Source organism: Eleutherodactylus coqui, chromosome 5, assembly GCF_035609145.1.
Source record: "Eleutherodactylus coqui strain aEleCoq1 chromosome 5, aEleCoq1.hap1, whole genome shotgun sequence".
Taxonomy (NCBI): domain Eukaryota; kingdom Metazoa; phylum Chordata; class Amphibia; order Anura; family Eleutherodactylidae; genus Eleutherodactylus; species Eleutherodactylus coqui.
The window spans coordinates 62,024,764-62,043,370 of NC_089841.1; the positions used below are offsets into that span (position 1 = coordinate 62,024,764).

Sequence of the window (18,607 nt, forward strand, 5' to 3'; positions counted from 1 at the left end):
CTGTTTCCCCTCCCACTTGTTGATCCAGAGGAAGGCAAAAAAAACCCAATGGGGCAGAAGCCAATTTAGCCCATTTGGAGGAAAAAATTCATTCCCGACTCCATAATAAACTGCCTGACGTTCGGGTTTTTGCCAAACTGACTTTTTAACAAAGTTTGACTCAAATTTGGGTTCTACAGTTTCAATTCGCTGATTTCTGCTTAGCATACTGAGGTCTTTTATTTCTTACTCCTCCCTGGTGAGCGAGTGTATGTAGATGATTGGCTCAATAGTGATCTGCTCCTTCCATCATCTAGTATTCAGCCGATCATTGTACAGTTGGAGTATTTGTCGAAAAAATTCAATGAGCTTTTAAGAAATTTTAATTAAGTACATTTGATTCTAAAAGCATTGAAGAATCATATTCACATTGTACAGCATTGAGTGTAAAGTCATATAACAGACCAATAAGTGGTTACCATGCCAACAAAAGTACTAAATTAAATACTATATCGGGAAACACTCCCTATTGAATAGCCATACTTTGATTAAAAACACAAAGTAGAGTGATCCTCCAGTGTCAGAACAAAATTCTTTCCCAGTACTGGAGAGGTTGGGGATTGTTGTTGCAGTTGTTCTTCTCTGTTGCCCCTCCAACCTGCTGGCTCCAAGCCCCATTTTCATCTGTTCAGGACAGCTGTAGCAATCTTCTATCTACCTAATGCACACTGTGCACTCCTCTCTGATTGGCCAGTGCTGATCACATATATAGCTCTGGTTAATCAGAGAGAATGCATAGTGCATCAGTAGTCTAACACTACTAATGCACTGTGGGGATTAGGTAGTCTTAATGTTGCATCGGCCATCTTGTACAGACTAAGGCCTTAGTCAGACGGGCGTTTTTAGCCGCGATTTGCGCATGCGCATGTGTCCGGCAATTTTATAAAACCATTGCTTTGCAATGGTATCGGACACATGAGTGCTTTTTATGCGCTCGTCCGATAAATTATAGAACAAAAAAATCGCAGATCGCACCTATCTGCGATCTGCGATTCCTGTTCTCTTCTGTATATGCGCTCAATGGGGCCGGCGGCAGCAGCGCCGACCCCATTGAGAACATATAGAAGACAAATCATTCTTCTCTGCCACAGCTGTAACAGCTGTGGCAGAGAAGAACGATATTTGCCCATTGAATTCAATGGAGCGGCAATACAGCCGCTCCATTGAAAGCAATGGGCTGCCGGCGTGCGCGGGGTGAATTGTCGGGAAGGGGTTAAATATATAAGCCCTTACCTGCAATTCATCCTAAAATGTGTTAAAATAAAAAAAAAATGTATACTCACCTTTCCGCTGCAGCCGGAGTCCAGCCGCGGCCGCTGTCAGTTCTCCTGAACTGCTTCTCGGCACTATTCAGCCGGCGGGGCTTTAAAATCCCCGCCTGCTGAATGATCTGCCTCTGATTGGTCACAGCCCTGACCAATCAGAGGCCGGTTTCACTCACACACCCATTCATGAATTCATGAATGGGTGAGTGACTGCTGCCTCTCAGCGCTGAGCCAATCAGGGGCAGGTCTGACTCACATCCATTCATGAATTCATGAATGGGTGTGAGTGAGGCATGCCTCTGATTGGCTCAGCGCTGAGCCAATCAGGGGGCAGGTCTGACTCACACCCCCTTCACACCCACTGCAGGACGGCCGTGCGGAGCTCCGGCTGCCGGGAGAAGGTGAGTATACAATTTTTTTTTATTTTAACACATTTTAGGATGAATTGCAGGGAAGGGCTTATATATTTAAGCCCTTACCGACAATTCATCCCGGGCTCGCCCGCAGCGCATTGCCTTAAATGGAGGCGGCTCTATTGCCGTCTCCATTGAATGCAATGCGCTGGACAGCTCCGGCCCGTTTCTAATGAAACGCGGCTAGGAGCAGATTTTCGGGCAATTTGCGGGCGACTTGCGCGCACCGGTCACGCGATTTGCGGATGCGCATCCGTCATGCGATCCGCAAATCGCGCGAAAAAACGCCCGTCTGACTAAGGCCTAAAGCAGAAACAAAAGAATCAGAGGGACAGCAGAGAACAACTGCAGTAATATATCCCCCTCCATTCACTGGACAGAATTGTGTCCCAAAATCAGAAGGTCACTTTAAATTACATCAAGATTACTGTCCCAAGATGATTTAAGCTTGCATGTTATTCTGTGAAAAGCCACATATACGATATTGTATATCACTAAGTATTAGTATAATCAGTAGTGCATACTAAAACATGAAACTTTGCAGTATATGTTAAAGAGTATTGCCATCTTGGCTTTTCATAGCCGAGATAGGAAACTGTTGCCATGACTACTGACCATACGGCCAGAGCCTATGGAAAGAACAGAGCACTTATTGCAGTGTTGTTTCTGTAGCTCTCATTGTAGGGAATCAGAGCTACAGAAACAGCGTAGCTCAATGCGTTATGCTGTCTTTGTAACTTGGGGAGGTACGGAAACAGTATAACACGCTGCGCTACGCTGCTTCTGTATCTCCTTTTCACTTAATTGAGAGCTATGGAAACTGTGCTGTGCTAAGTGCTCGACTCTTTTCGACAAGTGGTTAAATCAGAGCTTTTGGGCTTTCATATCTTGGCCATGAAAAGTTGAGATAGGAATACACCTTTAGGGCTCAGTCCGATGAGCGTATTTTTGCGCACACCTATGTGCGCAAAACAATGCACTCCACGGATGAGCAACATGCGCGTGACTGAAGGTCATTGCATATTGCTCCATTCCCTGGAGCAGCTGTGCTTGTAAAAGGTCCCAGAAAGGTCCCCTCATCACTGAACACTATGACAGCACTGATAAGGGGACACCCCGCGAGGGTCACCAACTGTGGCAGAGGACCGCAATGCTATCCCATTGAATTCAATGGAGCCGGCCCTACAGCTGGTTCCATAGAAAGCAGGGAGATGCTGGCAAACCCCGCAGTAATTTTTGGGGAAGGCCTTGAAATTCAAGCCCTTCCCTGAAAATAAACCCCAGGTGGAAAAAAAATTAATTAATTAATACATCACCTAGCAGCGCTGTCCGGGTTCAGGCGCGTCTTGTCTCTGTGAAGCCAGCACTGTACTAAAGCATTTACTTCTAGCATAAGAATTTAAAAATCCCTGCCAGAGGAAAACTCTGCCTCTAATTGGCTGAGCGCTGTGACCAATCAGAGGCAGCGTTCAGCAGCAAATCTATTGCAAATCCACAGTGGCTAAATCTACACCCAAATGATGTGGATGTTGCAGTGGATTTTGTTGTGGATCTGCAGCAGGTTTTAGCACTTGTAAACTGTAGCAAAAAACCTAAGCATAAAATAGCCATCCTGTAGATTTTCAAAAACGATTCACTGTGGAAATTTTCCCCTCCACGTGAAGAGGAAGAACTCTAAACTCTTATACTTTAAATACTGTGAAATTTCAGTAGAAAAATCCTCTGCTGAAGATCCGCAGCATTTACACCAAGTATGAAGACACCCTTAAAGCACATAGGGATGGAAAATGACCCAAAATGTAGAGGAAGACTTCAAAACTATTTGGAAAGAGGAGCCTATTGGTAACCTAATTGGCCCTTTAAGGGACCAGTTTTTACTAACATCATCTTGCTTAGCAGTGATGGGATTTCTTAGAATTGCCTTAACCCTTTCCAATCCACTGTTTGACGTCTGAAGACATTATGATTTAAGGCTGTACAGCTTCATTGTTGGAATACATCTGTCGGGGTTCTCTTGCTGTATATTGCCAGCTTCTCTGCTGTTGGAGCCTATCCAACGTGTCACCTCATGCAGTACTGGCTTTAGCCAGCAAATAGCGCCGTTGTATAATGGCAGAAAAAGAGTAAGCCCCCTAGGAAAACCAGGATACAAATTGAATTGGAAAGGGTTAATCTGTTGGAAACATTTTCTGATTACAGGTTTTTTTTTCAATATGTTAAGGTACCAGAATCTTTCCTATTCTTCTTCCATCACGATTTTTAAAAATAATATATAGCACGGCTTACGCTTAAAGGGGGATTTCCTGGCCTTTAAAATAACTTGCCTCAGAGTAAGAAAGTAAAACAGCTATTACTCACTCTTCCACTATGCTTCCTATACAGCACTGCAGTGGAAGGGTAAGTAATGGCTATTTTATATTTAATGCCATTCCTACTCTGGGGCAAGTTATTTTTAAGATTGGAAAACTCCTATAACAATTTAGTCTTAAATACACCATAACAATTATTTCACAATAATATTAATTTTGACAATACCAAAAAATGTTATTTTTAATTTTAGTGAACAATCAATAAATGTTTCATTTTCTTTCCAGATCCATATGTGAAAGTGAATCTTTATCATGCAAAGAAAAGAATTTCCAAAAAGAAAACTCACGTGAAGAAGTGCACCCCGAACGCAGTGTTCAATGAACTGTTTGTGTTTGACATTCCTTGTGAAGGCTTGGAAGACATAAGTGTAGAGTTTCTGGTGATGGATTCAGACAGAGGCTCCAGGAATGAGATTATTGGTCGATTAATCCTCGGAGCCTCAGCAGATGGAACAGGTGGAGAACATTGGAAGGAAATCTGTGAACATCCTCGGAGACAGATTGCCAAGTGGCACATGTTGTGCGATGGTTAGCAGCCTTGAGTTGAACGGACTTCAGCATCTCCATTTTTTATTTATTTCGTTGCCATGTAAAATAAGAAGCTTGCAGTGACATTTCTTTTTTATGTTAAAACATGATTGACTGAACAAACAAAAAAAGATGAAAAATAGAGATAAATATAAAACAAAATGAATTTTGGCCTAAAAACAAAAGAATATGACCACCTTCACTTTATAAAATGGGGATTTTTTGCAATTTACAGTCATTTAAGTCTGCCCAAAAAACTTTAGTCAATGACTTGTTCGTCCCCAACAGATTAACTTCATGAGCAGCCATTTTTGTTAAAAGGCTGAAACATCATGTAGAAAGTTAGATAGTACATGTCAACTTGGGAAATATAATTGCTTGATGCTACACTCTATAGCAAATTCAGAATGCGTTGAGTTGCACATAACCCATGGCATCCATGATGTATAATAGTAGCCATAGATGGTCACAGTCTGTCATTACATACCAAAAATTCTACTGTATATGCAACCCAAGCTTAAATTGGACAGCAGAATAATAATCCATGTCAATGATAGAGCAACATGTGAAGGTATTAATGAAAGTATTAAAATATTGGTTTGGCAATAGAACAGCAGAGGGACCAAGATAAAAATAATACTATGCTATATTCATCAATAACAATATTTGAACTGGAAAATTCCATTGATTAACTAGTCTACAAAACCCTCATAACCCACTGTATTTGCAACCAAAAATGTTGAAGGGGACCTGTCATGTCTGCATGTCGGTGAGGCAGACTTCATATGTTTGCCCCTGTGGCCCCACTGATTCCAACAATGTCCTTTTTTTTGTTTATACTCACCTCTATTCTTAGATTCAGCTCTCAATGCTGTGAATGTATCAAGTAGTAAGTCCCCACCATTCTGTTATGATCGTGTGGGCAAAGTAAGCACGGGGCCCACACGATCGTGACCAAAGGAGAACTGGTTATGCACACGGGTCACACAGGTTTCTGGCAAACTGACCCTGTGCTACAGGGGAGGAATAGCATGGCCCTACCTAAGCGGGGACATTGCCCCAATAAGGGCAGCCCAGTGGCCTTCCGATCTGGGCCCTAGCTGATCCTAGGAGCCACGCACCAGAACAGGATGCATTCACATGCCAAATGACAGGGACCGAACAACAGGACACACTGAGCCAGAATACACAGCATACAGCAGCCACAATGCAAACACTAATAGCAGATGATAAGCTGAATATAAATGTGAGGTGTTAGTTCGTACATTGGCCAATGAACTTAAGCTGCAAGCCCCGGAAAGGCCCATCGTATCTTGCAGTCTCTACACTAGCAAGACACATCTACTAAAGGGCCCTAGGGGCCAAACTAGCGCAGACATAACAAACAAACGCAGCAGACAAAACGTACAAATGGACAAGAACAGCAAGGCACAGATCACACAGCAAGCTGCAACAGAATACATAGCAGAAAGCAGGTAACAGGACACATGTCACAGATACATCCAAACAGTACAAGACCAGCTTCAGGCTGACCAGGAGCTGGGTTTATATGTGAGCACAGACCCAGGGGATTGGCTAGCAGGAAGTACCACACCCAGCCAGCTCAATCATTAACCCTGAGAGTGCTGTGCTGCTGGAAACACATTAGTACACCATGCCCCAGCAGCACACGTAACACATTCACTGTCAATCAAGTCCAACATCACCCACTAGCAGTGAGGGGTGGGGACCACACACTAGACACAGTCACAATACTGGGATCCAAATCTAAGAAGCGCCCATCTGGGGGAACAGGGGTAAGAATAACAAAAGAAAGACACAGTTGGAGTTGCTAGGGGCCATGGCTGAAAAGTTGTGCAGCTGTCTCCACTGATACAAGGACATAATAAGTATGACGTACATGGAAATAAAATATAGTCATTTTGTAATTGAGTAAAAATGTTTCTCCAGCCGGATCCATGACTTTTATCTAAATGGTTTTAAGTAACAGAAAAACAACAAGAAAAACACAAAGTTAGTGTTCATGTATATTAATATTAGGTTGAAACCAAATTTCCCCTTCGAAAGAAATATATTTTTGGATAAAAAAGTCCTGAATTATCCTGATATATTTATGCTTTCCAACTGTTTGTTAAATTGGAATACCATTTACTCCCAAAAAGGATATTCAGTATCAGTACGCTATTTCCACTTCCTTGTGATCAAGTGGTGCAGCGCCTCATCTCTGAAACATCGGCCTAAATTGTGATTTACACAACCCAATTCTATGTGCTCTGTTTGGGCAAGAGGGCATAATAGAGTGAGTTCCCCAACAATCATGAACACCCTCTGTTAGGGGTGAGCAGAGGTGGGATGATAGGTAGGGCAAAGTAGGCACCATTGAGGTGTAACATGGATTAAAAAAATCCCTGCCTTTAAAATTTTAAGGACAACCAATTGGTCACTGTGTCAAAGCTGTTGATAATGCTTTTATTATGCCAGGGGGCCATGTAATGAAACATCCGATAGTTTGTGAATTTCAGCTCGATAACTGAGGGGGCATATTCTGAGATAGTCTTGGGTGCAAAGACAGCTTGTTCCGACTCTGATGGAGAGCCACCATAAGAAATAATTTGTGCTCTGGAAAGCTCAGTATGATCTGGCAATATTTAATGTGCTCTTGATAGAAAAAGTTCTCTAATGTTTTTATAAGTGTTGTGCAAAGAGCATCTCTGGTTCATACATCCTGTTAGGACATATGAACGGAATCGAGCAGGGTAAGATTGACTCCATTTCCGCCTGACTTTCAGCTGTCCTTGTATCACCATGGCTATTCATGTGAATGGCGTCTTATAATACTACGATTCCCCCTGCAATCAAAATGTTTGACTGGCTGCAGCTTCCCATGACAAAATCAACATTTTGTGGGGGTGTGGGAAGCAGATCCCGGGGCAATTAGCTGTTTCTCCCAATCACCACATTTTCAAAGTGGTTGTCTCTGATGGGATGACCCCTTTAAATATCCAATGGATAATGCCTGGTCCTGTTGTCCATTTGTTACACGCCTGTTCAAACCTCTTAGTTGTTGGATAGTAGCATATGGATAAAATAACCAACTGTAGAATATCATATACTCTCTCAATGGACTTTGAACACAATGTAAACAATCTTGTAAACACAGACCAATAATTTACTTACACCATTTTATGGTACAAATTTGACACCAGTGGCAAGATTTTGTAATAAAAAATGCCATTATCTTGGTAAACAATGTAGCAATTTAAAGTGACTCTCTGGTCCCAGACAAACTAACATGGCCACGCCATTTCTCTTACTACCTAAAGCACACTGTGCATTGGAAGTACATTGGTAGCCTAAGACACAGCAACAAGCTTTGATTGATCAATCAAAGTAGCGTGTAGTGTCTAAGACTACCAATGCACGGCATACATCAGGTAGTCAGCGAAATGGTGTGGCTACTTTGGTTTGTCAGGGACCAGAGAGTCACTTTAATGTCATGTTGATTCCATAAAAACTGAATCTCAAATTAAACTAAAACGCAATCCATACGGTCTTCAGCATCATGTGTTTAACATATGGAGTTTGGAAGTAAGCCCAAGCCTGAATGCAGGTCTCCGGAGCTTAGCTCGGAGCATCATACATGTAGATCAAACATATGGTGCAGAAGACAGTGTGAACGGCCTCTCGCTGAAAATGCAAATAAATAGTACAGAAAGGTGGCATGTCTGGTGCACTTACTTTTTTATAGCTGTAAATTGCAAACACCCTTTTGTGAAGTAGAAGGTATGATATTTCTTTATCTCATAGCCATAAAGAGTATTTCCAGTCAGATCTGTAGGAGGAAATGTGATCATAATTAATTTTGCTAGATACAATCTATTAAATTGCTTAGAAAAATGGGAAATGTGACAACTTCTAGGAGCCACAAATGTGCTCAGGGATGTTGTCACAACCTCCCCTCCCCCACTTTTCATTACAGGTCACATGCATCATTCATGTCAGGGCTAAAATAAGCACTAGATAAAGCTCCTCCAACACTTAAAACTATATGAAATCTGTGCTCCACCAACCATATTGGGAATCCAATGCAAAATAAAAAATGTGATTATCTTTTTTTGAAAATTAAATAGCAATGAGCTTATGACTGTTTCCTGTATCTTTGCTGTTAAAAGAGTTCTCTGACTGATAAATTTGAGGGAATTGAGGGGTCCCCTTTTCAGGACCCACATCTAATAACCAGAGCAGAGATCAGTTAATTTAGAAAAAAACATTACTCACTCTGGAGGACTCACCAAGTGGCCAGCCCATGGATTTTAATTAGAACCATGTAATTCTTACTTTCTCCTGTAGTGGAGCTGTGGAGAAATTGTATACTTGCTACCAAGTCCCCTAAACAGTGCAAGTGATTGTCGTAGGCGCCAAAAGTAGAATTTAATTAATTTATTGTCTAGGAACCTTTCTAACCAAAAGGAATTGTCCAACGTGGACAACTCATGAGTTTTGACTGGAATAACTCTTTAATTTTTCAAAAATGTTTCAGGTACATGAGCCAAGTTTTTGAAGAGAAAAAAAGATTTTTTTGTATTTTTAGGTCATGAACTTACCGCACAGCATGAACATTGACCATGTTCATTCTATCTACGCTGTGACCATAAAATCAGGAGAACATTGAAACCAATCAACCAAAAGTCTTGATTGAACAACCCGCTTTACATAACGCATCTCACGCATCGTTGTTCTGTTTGTGAATTGTTGTATGAAATTGTGATTTTTAATACCGTGTGTGTTAAAATAAGAAAACACAAGAGGAAGACTGTAAGGAACCCAAAGGGCTTGGACTCAGAATCAGTGGGTCTTTGTGAATGGTGTGAATCTGTGCACTATAAGAGTACAGTATGTAGCATAAAGTATGTTTTATTGAACTATTAACCAGTATGTCCCAGTAACAGATAATGGGGTAGTAACTGTTTTGTGTCATTGGAATAAACAAAACAAAAAAAAGATCTTACTTTCCAAATGTGTAGCAGATTTGCCTTCTAATGTCTTTTTCCAAATGTCCAACTGCACTACTGGTCTATAAGTGTTGCAATTATTTTTTTATTTTTTTAACTTTCTTTTTGTATATGAAGATGAGGAAAGAGAGATGGTTATACTTAACCAGACAAAAAAAAACACCCTACTACTGTTTGTCATCTATTGTCAGAGCTGTAACATTAACCCATATGAGCAATGTATTATTCCTGCTGAGTAAGGGTGACTGGAGAATACATCCTCCCTATGCTAGTGTGTATACAAGCTAACAATTCATGTGCAATTAATGGGACATGGTTTTCAATATTACTGTACAGCATATTTGGGTTGTATTAAAGATAAAGGCTATGCATTTTAACATGGTGTCTTTTATTGAAACACATGAGAATTGAAATTATTTACCACTTGCATGAGTCCGGTGAACATTAGCCTTTGGAGTGTAAGTCTCCTGAAATATACACTCATAGTAGACTGAAGCTTGTTCTACTAACATTTTCCTGATTACGGAACTAGAGACTGAGACGGTTTCCGGCATCATTCCTTATTATGGCAGCCCAATTACAGCCATTGTTGAACTCATCTGTTTTCCGTTATTAAAAGTTAATACACAGCATGGACCAATCAATGGCTTTTATTACGTACCCCCGTGGCTTAAGATATGCAGCGATTCCACAAGCTCTTTTGTTGAGAGACTCGACATATGCCCAAGTGTGATATGGAGTGGCCCAAAGCTGGGCATGAGAGTATAATGAGCCCGTTACTTTTCTATGTGGATTGGTCCACCATGGCACTGATTACGGTACAATTTGTTATTCAGACGGAGATAAATTCATGTCCTCTGATATGAACTGGCTTACTGGCCCAGCCTTGTACGTTGGATGGGGATAAACCTCAGCCAGTCTCCAGTCCATCCCTACACTGTGACCTTCAGGACACTATTCTTAGGATTGGTCGGGGTACTGCTGTCAGACCTTGATTGATCAGGAAGGTATCCCTTGTCCTGTGAACAGTAGATAGCTTTAAATGTTGGCAAAACCCCTTTAAAGTGTGTCTACAGTGTATTTTGAATTCTTATTTAAATTGGTTCAAGCATTAAGTCCAAACTTACAATTCAATATGAAAGGGGTTGTCCAGAGAAAATAAAGTTTGAAAATTGCTCAGCCTACTACACAAACATAAAAAAGCTTGCTCACATCATCCAGACCTTTTTTGCTTCCATTCTGATGGTGCCCTGTCCTCTGATGCATTTTGCATCCCCTTGTAGTGTTGATGTCTCAACACAGGGACGTGTGACCACTACAGGTAATGCCTGCCTGAAGCTAGATGTGTTTGGCTGTAGTGATTACATGGTCCTGTTCTTGGGATGTCATTGCTATGGTAGGAAGTAGAGAGCATCAGGGAACCAGGCACCATCAGAACAGGAGGGTGCAGGGAATTGGATGAGGCCAGTATGTCTTCTTTCATGTTTGTATAGCAGGAGGAGCACTTTCAACCTATCCTCTACCACAACATGGGTGTTCTATAAAGAGTAAACTACTCCAAAGCTCAAACTTATATTTGCCATTCACTCAGTCTAAAGCAGTTCACACACTTCAGGAACAACAGATGCTGCCACTACTTATGAAATATGGGCAATAAGTCCCACAACCACACAACATACACACTGGTACTAAATGAACTCTAGTATTTAACTGGTCACATGGACAAGTCCCAATTTATTCTCTGTGGAGATGCATAGGTGTTCTTTAGGACAACAAGGCAAAGCCATTAATGTTTTAAGCTTTCATATAGATGAAGAGCAAAATTAGTGGAGTACAATGTTAGCCACCAAAAATTCAATATGATGTTGAATACTCTTCTATAAAAAAGACAAAAGTATTACAGAGGTGATTCTAAAAGTCTTAATACTCAAAGAACATTTTATAAATGACAGAAGCTGAAAAATATGGGGATTTAAACTGATAAGGATTTTCCAGATGCTATCACATGGTCTGAATTTAGCCTTGAGGTATATGTCCTATTACCTGGGCACTTCACACCCGTCAACATTATCTAGTCTTCCTAATCATCACCTCTTCTTTTATCATCTTGTACACAAACCTTAGTCCTTTGACTCTGGATTAGCATGATTTAAAGCAAATGCACCAACAGAAGATTACCTATTACATAAATCCCATTTTTGTGGTAAACATGTTTAAATATTTTGGTGATTTTTGTTACATTTTTGGCTATAATATATATTTTAAAAAATTCTCCAAATCCTGGATTTCTCACATTGACCACCAAGACCAATAGTCTAGTACTTCCTGTTCTGTAGGGACAGCTTTGCAGATGTCATACAATATGAAAATGACAAGAGATTAGAAAAGTTGAATGTGTATTCTTTATCTCATCTTAATTGGGACTAAGTTTGCCCCTAGTTACACCAACATTTATATGGGATGTTTTGAGATGGGTATGAGAAATCGTAAGATACATTACTATGAAAGGGTTTTTTGATGACATTTTAATCATCTGGGAGGGGTTTGAAGAATACTTTTTAGAATTTGCAGGCAGTTTGAAAATCAATGGGACGTTGAATTCACTGGTCATGTGGGTAAGAAAAAAATCTTATATGATAAAGCACGTTTCTTTTTATAATAAACAGGAATTTTTTGCACACAAGTACAATGTTCCCGATTATGGATTTATCCTACACAGAAAGCCATGTTGACCGAATGGCTGATTAAGGACTTGTAAGCATGCCTGTTGAATGGAATTGGGAGCAGCAGACCAACTTAAGGTGGGATACAAATTCCTTTACATATGCTGTAAGGAAAAAAAATCACCTTTGTTGATTTACAACTTTGTAGTGATGCCTGGTCACTAAAGGACATGATGGCTTGATACTGCCAAAGCTGATTGTTACGTTCGCTTGGCGCATGAAAGTGCCATTCCACAGAAGGGACGCAAGTGGGTCCATTTAAAACCTGCAAACGCTCTCCTCAAATACTAAATTCTTTCCCTGAATACGTAACGAACGAGGGAGAGGCCCAGCTGACCACGGCAGACTGATCGCGTCGATAAATGCGGGGCTGCACTCATTCCTTGGACCTAACTATCCCTGATTAGGGAGCTGAAGACATGCACTAAACAGACACACAGGACATGACACTATACTGACACACCAAACACAGAACAGGACTAGACATACGGAAAATGTCTGCCAACCAGCACAGACATATCAAACACGTCGCTGTTCACACCAAACATACAACATAAAGTGCATATAACAGGAACCCCACTCAGAGCTCACATGCAAGCAGCTGAAATACCACAGCAAGTCTCAGTGTCCTCATACCAGGGGGATAGACAGTCAGCCCCCATGCCAACATAGGGAACTGTGTCAGGCATCAACCATCTGACACACAAACGAGACATAAGACGTCTGGAGGCCGCACCTGTCAGGGGAAGGAAAGAGGGGGTCTGCTTATGCTACAGACAAGGACTACAGTTGTACAAACCATCTTTAGGGAAGCAGAGAGACACAGACAGACAAGCAGGCAAACACAGCTCTGAGTGGGCACAAGGCAGTGATATCCAAGCAGTAAAATGACCAGCATCTACTACTGAGAGATGCTGGTCTTTATATGCTGCAGAGTAAAGGGGATTGGCTGGCGGAGAGTACCACACCCAGCCAGCTCAATAAACCCCTACCTGTGAAGTTGTGCACCAGGAAGCTTGTAGAACAACAGGTCCCAAATGCACAACCTAACACTGATACTGGCATAGATATTACATAACTGAAAGAAGCAGTGCGCAACCGAAAAACATGGAGGGAGCTCGCATTTAGGGTCACTGAGGGTTGTGAATGACTAAACAGCTAACAACAAGTGATAATAGAATAATTTGAATGGAGACATTTTTTAAAAAGGTTGATGCCAACAATTATCTAAATTTCAAATGTTGTAATTTTAAATCATGGAAAACAAATATTTTTTTAACCAGTTTAAGTGGATAAGACAAAATTGTACCACAAAGAATTTTTTTTATAAAACAGCACTATTAGAGGAGCGTTGTATCCAGAAGGGATATCCAAAAAATCAGTTACATCTGCTCTAGTAAAGCAAAAAATGTAGACCAACTGCCATGTTTTTACTGAAGAGAAACTGAGATAAAAAATGAACCAACTTAATATTTATTTCTATGTACAATACTCAACATTCGTTCATTAGAAAGATTATGAACAAACACTGGGAGTTATTGCATACAGATCCTATCATTGGTGAACTAATCCCGAAGAAACCAAATATGGTGTTTAGAAGAAGGAAAACGTTGTAAAATATTCTGGCACCTCCGTGTCTTTAGGGAGAGGTATATGTACTGTCGTTGAAACTGATGAAGAATTACTCAAAGGAGTTTTTAGGTGTAGAGTTGAAGATGCAAATGTTGTTTTAATATACTACACGAAAGGGTAGAGGTACCAGTAGCCGATGAAAATCAGTCGTATACATAAAGACAACATCTGACATATGGAACAAAGTATGTAGTCTATCTTCTTTTTTTTTCCATCAATAGTTTTTATTGAAAGTGTGCTGAAATACAATCACTATATATATAGAAATATATTTCCAAAAGAAGTAGTTCTTACATTAGGATTTATAGCATATCAAAGTGATGCATAACTGAAGGAAATACATTTGAAGTACGAAGCACATATCATTATTTCTAAAAGGGAGAGAACGCAAAGGAAAGGTCTTTGCCCGGTTTGGCGATTGCTACAATTGTTGCTTCCAAAGTTTCTTTAGGGAAGAAGCCATCTATAATTCCTTGGTTAAACGCATGGGACATGTGGGAAACAAGTGAGGTAGAGAATATTTTGTAATAGTCGTTTGAGAAGCCGTCGGGTCCAGGTGCTTTTTGAGACTTTAGGGTTTTGATGATTTTTGTAATTTCAGAGGGAAGTATTGGAGAGTTTAGGGATTTTAGGTGGGTTTGTGAGAGAGCTGGGAGTTCTATGTCTTTTAAGAAGTTTTCAATGGTGAAAGTGGATGGTTGGGGGGTGATGGTATCATTATTCAGGTTGTATAATTTTTCATAGTATTGTCGAAAAGAGTCGACAATCAGGGTGGGATGAGATATTTTAATTGAAGGATTTTGAGGGTCCAGAATATAAGAAATTTTGGATTTTTGTATCTGTTTTTTTAGCCATTCTGGCCAATGTGCGTGATGGTTTGTTGTTGGAAGTGTAGAATGTAGCCCGTGAGGATCTCATTTCTTTATCGTAGTTGTCTATTAGATTAAGTCTTAGTGATTGTCTCAAATTAAATAGTTGTTTGTGTAAGGGTTCAGAGGGATCCACTAAAATCTGAGATTCAATAAGACCTATTTGGTCTATTAGTTTGTTGGTGAGTCGAGTTTTTTCTTTTTTTGTGTTGTGTGCTAATTTTAATTAGGACTCCTCTTATGAATGCTTTATGGGCATTCCAGATGGTTAAAGGAGAGACTTCAGGAGTGCAGTTGTTTTTAAAGTATTTTTCCAAAGCAGACGAGATAATGTTAGAGTATTTGGGAAGTTTTAGAAGAAAAACATTATTTTTCCAATTTTTCGGTTGTTGTGTTGTTTCTGTTAGAGAGACGGAGATCTCGACGGGTGCATGGTCAGACCATGTGTTTTTACCAACCTGGGTCGATCTGATTAAGGATAGAGTGGGTCTATTCACCAGAATTAAATCTATTCTAGAAAATGACCTGTATCTGTGTGAGTAGAAGGAAAACTCTTTTGAGGAGGCATTCAAGCATCTGAAAGAATCAAATAATGCTTCTTTATGTAACCACGGTGCTAGGGAAGGAGTCGATCTCTGGGGGCCTCTTGTGGAGTCTAGTAGGTTGTCAGGAGCTACATTAAAGTCACCACATATAACAAGGTTACCCACCTCGCATCTTCTGATTTTTTTGATAATTTTGTTTAAGAAGCGTACTTGGCCTTTATTGGGGGCGTATAGATTTACGAGTGTAAATGGCTTTTGATTCAAAAGGCCTGTCAGAATCAAGTATCTGCCCTTTGAGTCTGTTTCTTGGTGTTTGATGTCAAATTGTATTGAATCCTTAATAGCGATTAATACGCCAGCTTGCTTTTTGGGCGAGGAGGCTAGAAGAATTTTTGGAAAGTTTTTGTAGGTGAATTTTGGAGTGGCTGAAGCTGCGAAGTGGGTTTCCTGAACACGAATATTATCTGCTTTAGATCTTAGGGCTTCTTTCCACAAAGAGGACCTCTTATATGGTGAATTTAATCCGTTGGTGTTCAAGGATATTATTTTGGTCGTCATTCTAGTGGTTAATTTTAAGCATACGAGTATGTGGAAATTTCCGAATTAACAAGAGAAAAACTTGGTTGAACGTCAAGAGGCTATGTGTCAAGACAAGTATTGGGTCAGAGACTGTCGCACACAGTAGGATTCAGTTACTTTTAGAACTTAGTCCTGGTATGAGAAAAGTGTAACAGTTGAAGCAAAGTAACTATGGGTAGACTGTTAGTGGTAACAGTAGGGTGGAGAAACTAAAGGAGTGACAGCTTGTCAGACCTGTTTCTTCTGAAGGGGAGGACGGAAAGTTCGCCTGGGAGGAAGCTTCCAGAATCACCCGAAATAGGTATTGTTGAGATTCATTTCCGGGGATAAAGTGCACTTCTGGGACCATTCCTGGGGTTGTTTTCTTGGAGTTTTGGAGGCCCTATGAGGGCGAGGAGCAGGAGGCAAATTTACTCCCCATGTTTTGAGTAGATGGGCAGCATCCTTTGGTTTGAGTAGGGCATGCGTTGTGCCATCTTTGTGAATCAGGATTTTGATAGGAAATCCCCATCTATATGGGATGTTAGCTTGTCTCAGTGCTGAAGTTATTTCTGAAAATGTTCTTCTTTCAGACATAGTAGCTTGGGATAGGTCTGCATAAAGACGTATGTCTGAGTAAGGAGATGGGAGATGATTTAGCTTCCGAGCGGCTGCCATGAGCGCATCTTTGGTATGATAAAAGTGGATTCTGGCTATTATGTCCCTTGGGGTCGAGTCGGCAATGAATTTAGGTCTGGGAAGTCTATGCGCTCTGTCAATAATTAGATCTTGTAAAGGGGCTTCAGGAAGAAGCGTACGCATTAGTTGGTTTAGATATTTAGCGATTTCAGATGTTGTGATTGACTCTGGAATGCCTTGAAACTTTATATTATTGTGTCTGTTTCTGTCTTCCAGGTCCGCAAGTTTTGATTTAAGTTGGGAGACTTCATCCGCCAGATCATAGTGGGCATCTATGAGAGAGTTATGAGACTGTGTGATTTCGCCCATTTTGTTTTCTGTATGAGCCACTCGCTCGTCAATGGACTCTATTGTGGCTGTGAGAAAGGAATTAAGCGAAGTGAAGCTTGTGTATATTGATTCACTTAGGGCCATTATCATGTCCTTTATGAACGCTTCAGAGGCAGGCTGAGCTGAGGATGGGAGTGATTTAATATATTCTTTCATGAATGGAATATGGGAGGATGGAGGGTTTGAATTTCCATTTCTGGGTTTTCGTTTGAGAGGGCTATCTGAGGGGGAGAGAGCACCCACACCACGAGGGGATGCTGAAGACGCCATCTTGGAGGGTGTTGTGGGTGAATGTGAGCTATGGCGTTTCCCTCCTGTATGTCCATGCGTTGGGGGAATAGGTTGAGCACTCATCCCCTCTTCTGCTCCTCTCTCCGGTGGGGAGACAGCACCCTCACCACAAGGGGATGCTGAAGACGCCATCTTGGAGGATGTTGTGGGTGAGTGTGAGCTATGGCGTTTCCCTCCTGTGTCCATGTGTTGGGGGAGTAGGTTGAACACTCACCCTTTCTTCTGCTCCTCTCTTCGGTGGGGAGCCAACAGCTGAGTCGGAAGGCGCGTTATCACTTTCTCCTTTCTCCGCTCTTGTTGCAGGGCCAGTCGGGCTCTTTTCCTTATGAGCGCGCGGGACCTCCGGCGTGGAGAAAAACTCCTCTAATCGCCGAGGCTGTGAGCGGGGCATTTCTATTTAAATAGAAAGGGGCATTACCTTTAAAGGTAAAAAGTGAGGAGAGTGGGAGGGATGGCACATTCTGCAGAGAGACATCAGTACACGCAGTCTCAGGAGAATCTAATGCTTCTCTATGTGTATATATATTATGTTCTTCAGTTCCTTTGAAGTAACCATGACTTCATAAAATTTTCTGTGTGAAGAACACGTAAACACCTGTATCAAATTAACTCGGGAGAAGCCAGGTATATCAGCTAATTATCTCTATTTGCTTAGGGAGCTATCTCAAGGTATAGATTTGCATATATTTGCATACAGTTATACTTATTTACATACTTTTTTAAAAATCCTAATATACATTTTAATTTATACGTTTTTACATGTGTTTACAAGTTTTATCATAGGCCTATCTTTGCCATTAATATTACTACATGTTCTGGGCTTTCACTCTAACTTATAGCATCACATGCTTTGGATGATGTCATTGCTCAGGTTGTAAGCCTGAGGAAGGTTCAAGTTCTATACCAAAATATGTTACTATGCCATACCTGTGACCATGATGAGACACTGATACTTTGTTTCTGTACCTGCTGGATATGGGATAAAGGATTTGGATAAATGCCAAAGGAGCTAGATTTTATATATGTGTTCTTATTGCCAGACTATATTGACATATTGAAATTGGGCAAGCGCTCATTCCCATATTAGGTATATGTCTGTTTGACGGGAGCCCAGACCTTCTTTTTGGTTTATCAGTGCCTGCTAGGATTACAAGTGTACATGGGTTCATATATGTGAATCTCTTGTGCACTCTGGTGAGTGCCTTCTAGTTTTCTGATCTTTAATTTGAGAGCTACCCAGTTTTTGGCACTTCTATTTATAAAAAAAAAAAAAAAAAAAAATTAAAAATTCCTATGTACCCAAAAATAGCAACAATGAAAACTACAAGTTTTCC

At 40.7% G+C, this 18,607-nt stretch overlaps 1 protein-coding gene across 1 annotated transcript in view; it reads left to right on the forward strand.

The window, feature by feature from the left end:
• The window catches only part of SYT4 (synaptotagmin 4), a 30,541-nt gene extending 20,538 nt beyond the window's left edge, over positions 1–10,003 (forward strand). The window contains exon 4 of the mRNA XM_066602622.1: positions 4,312–10,003. Within this exon, the coding sequence (XP_066458719.1) occupies positions 4,312–4,619 (308 nt within the window). The 3' untranslated portion in view covers positions 4,620–10,003. The remainder of the gene's footprint in view (positions 1–4,311) is intronic.
• Positions 10,004–18,607: the final 8,604 nt, after the last annotated feature.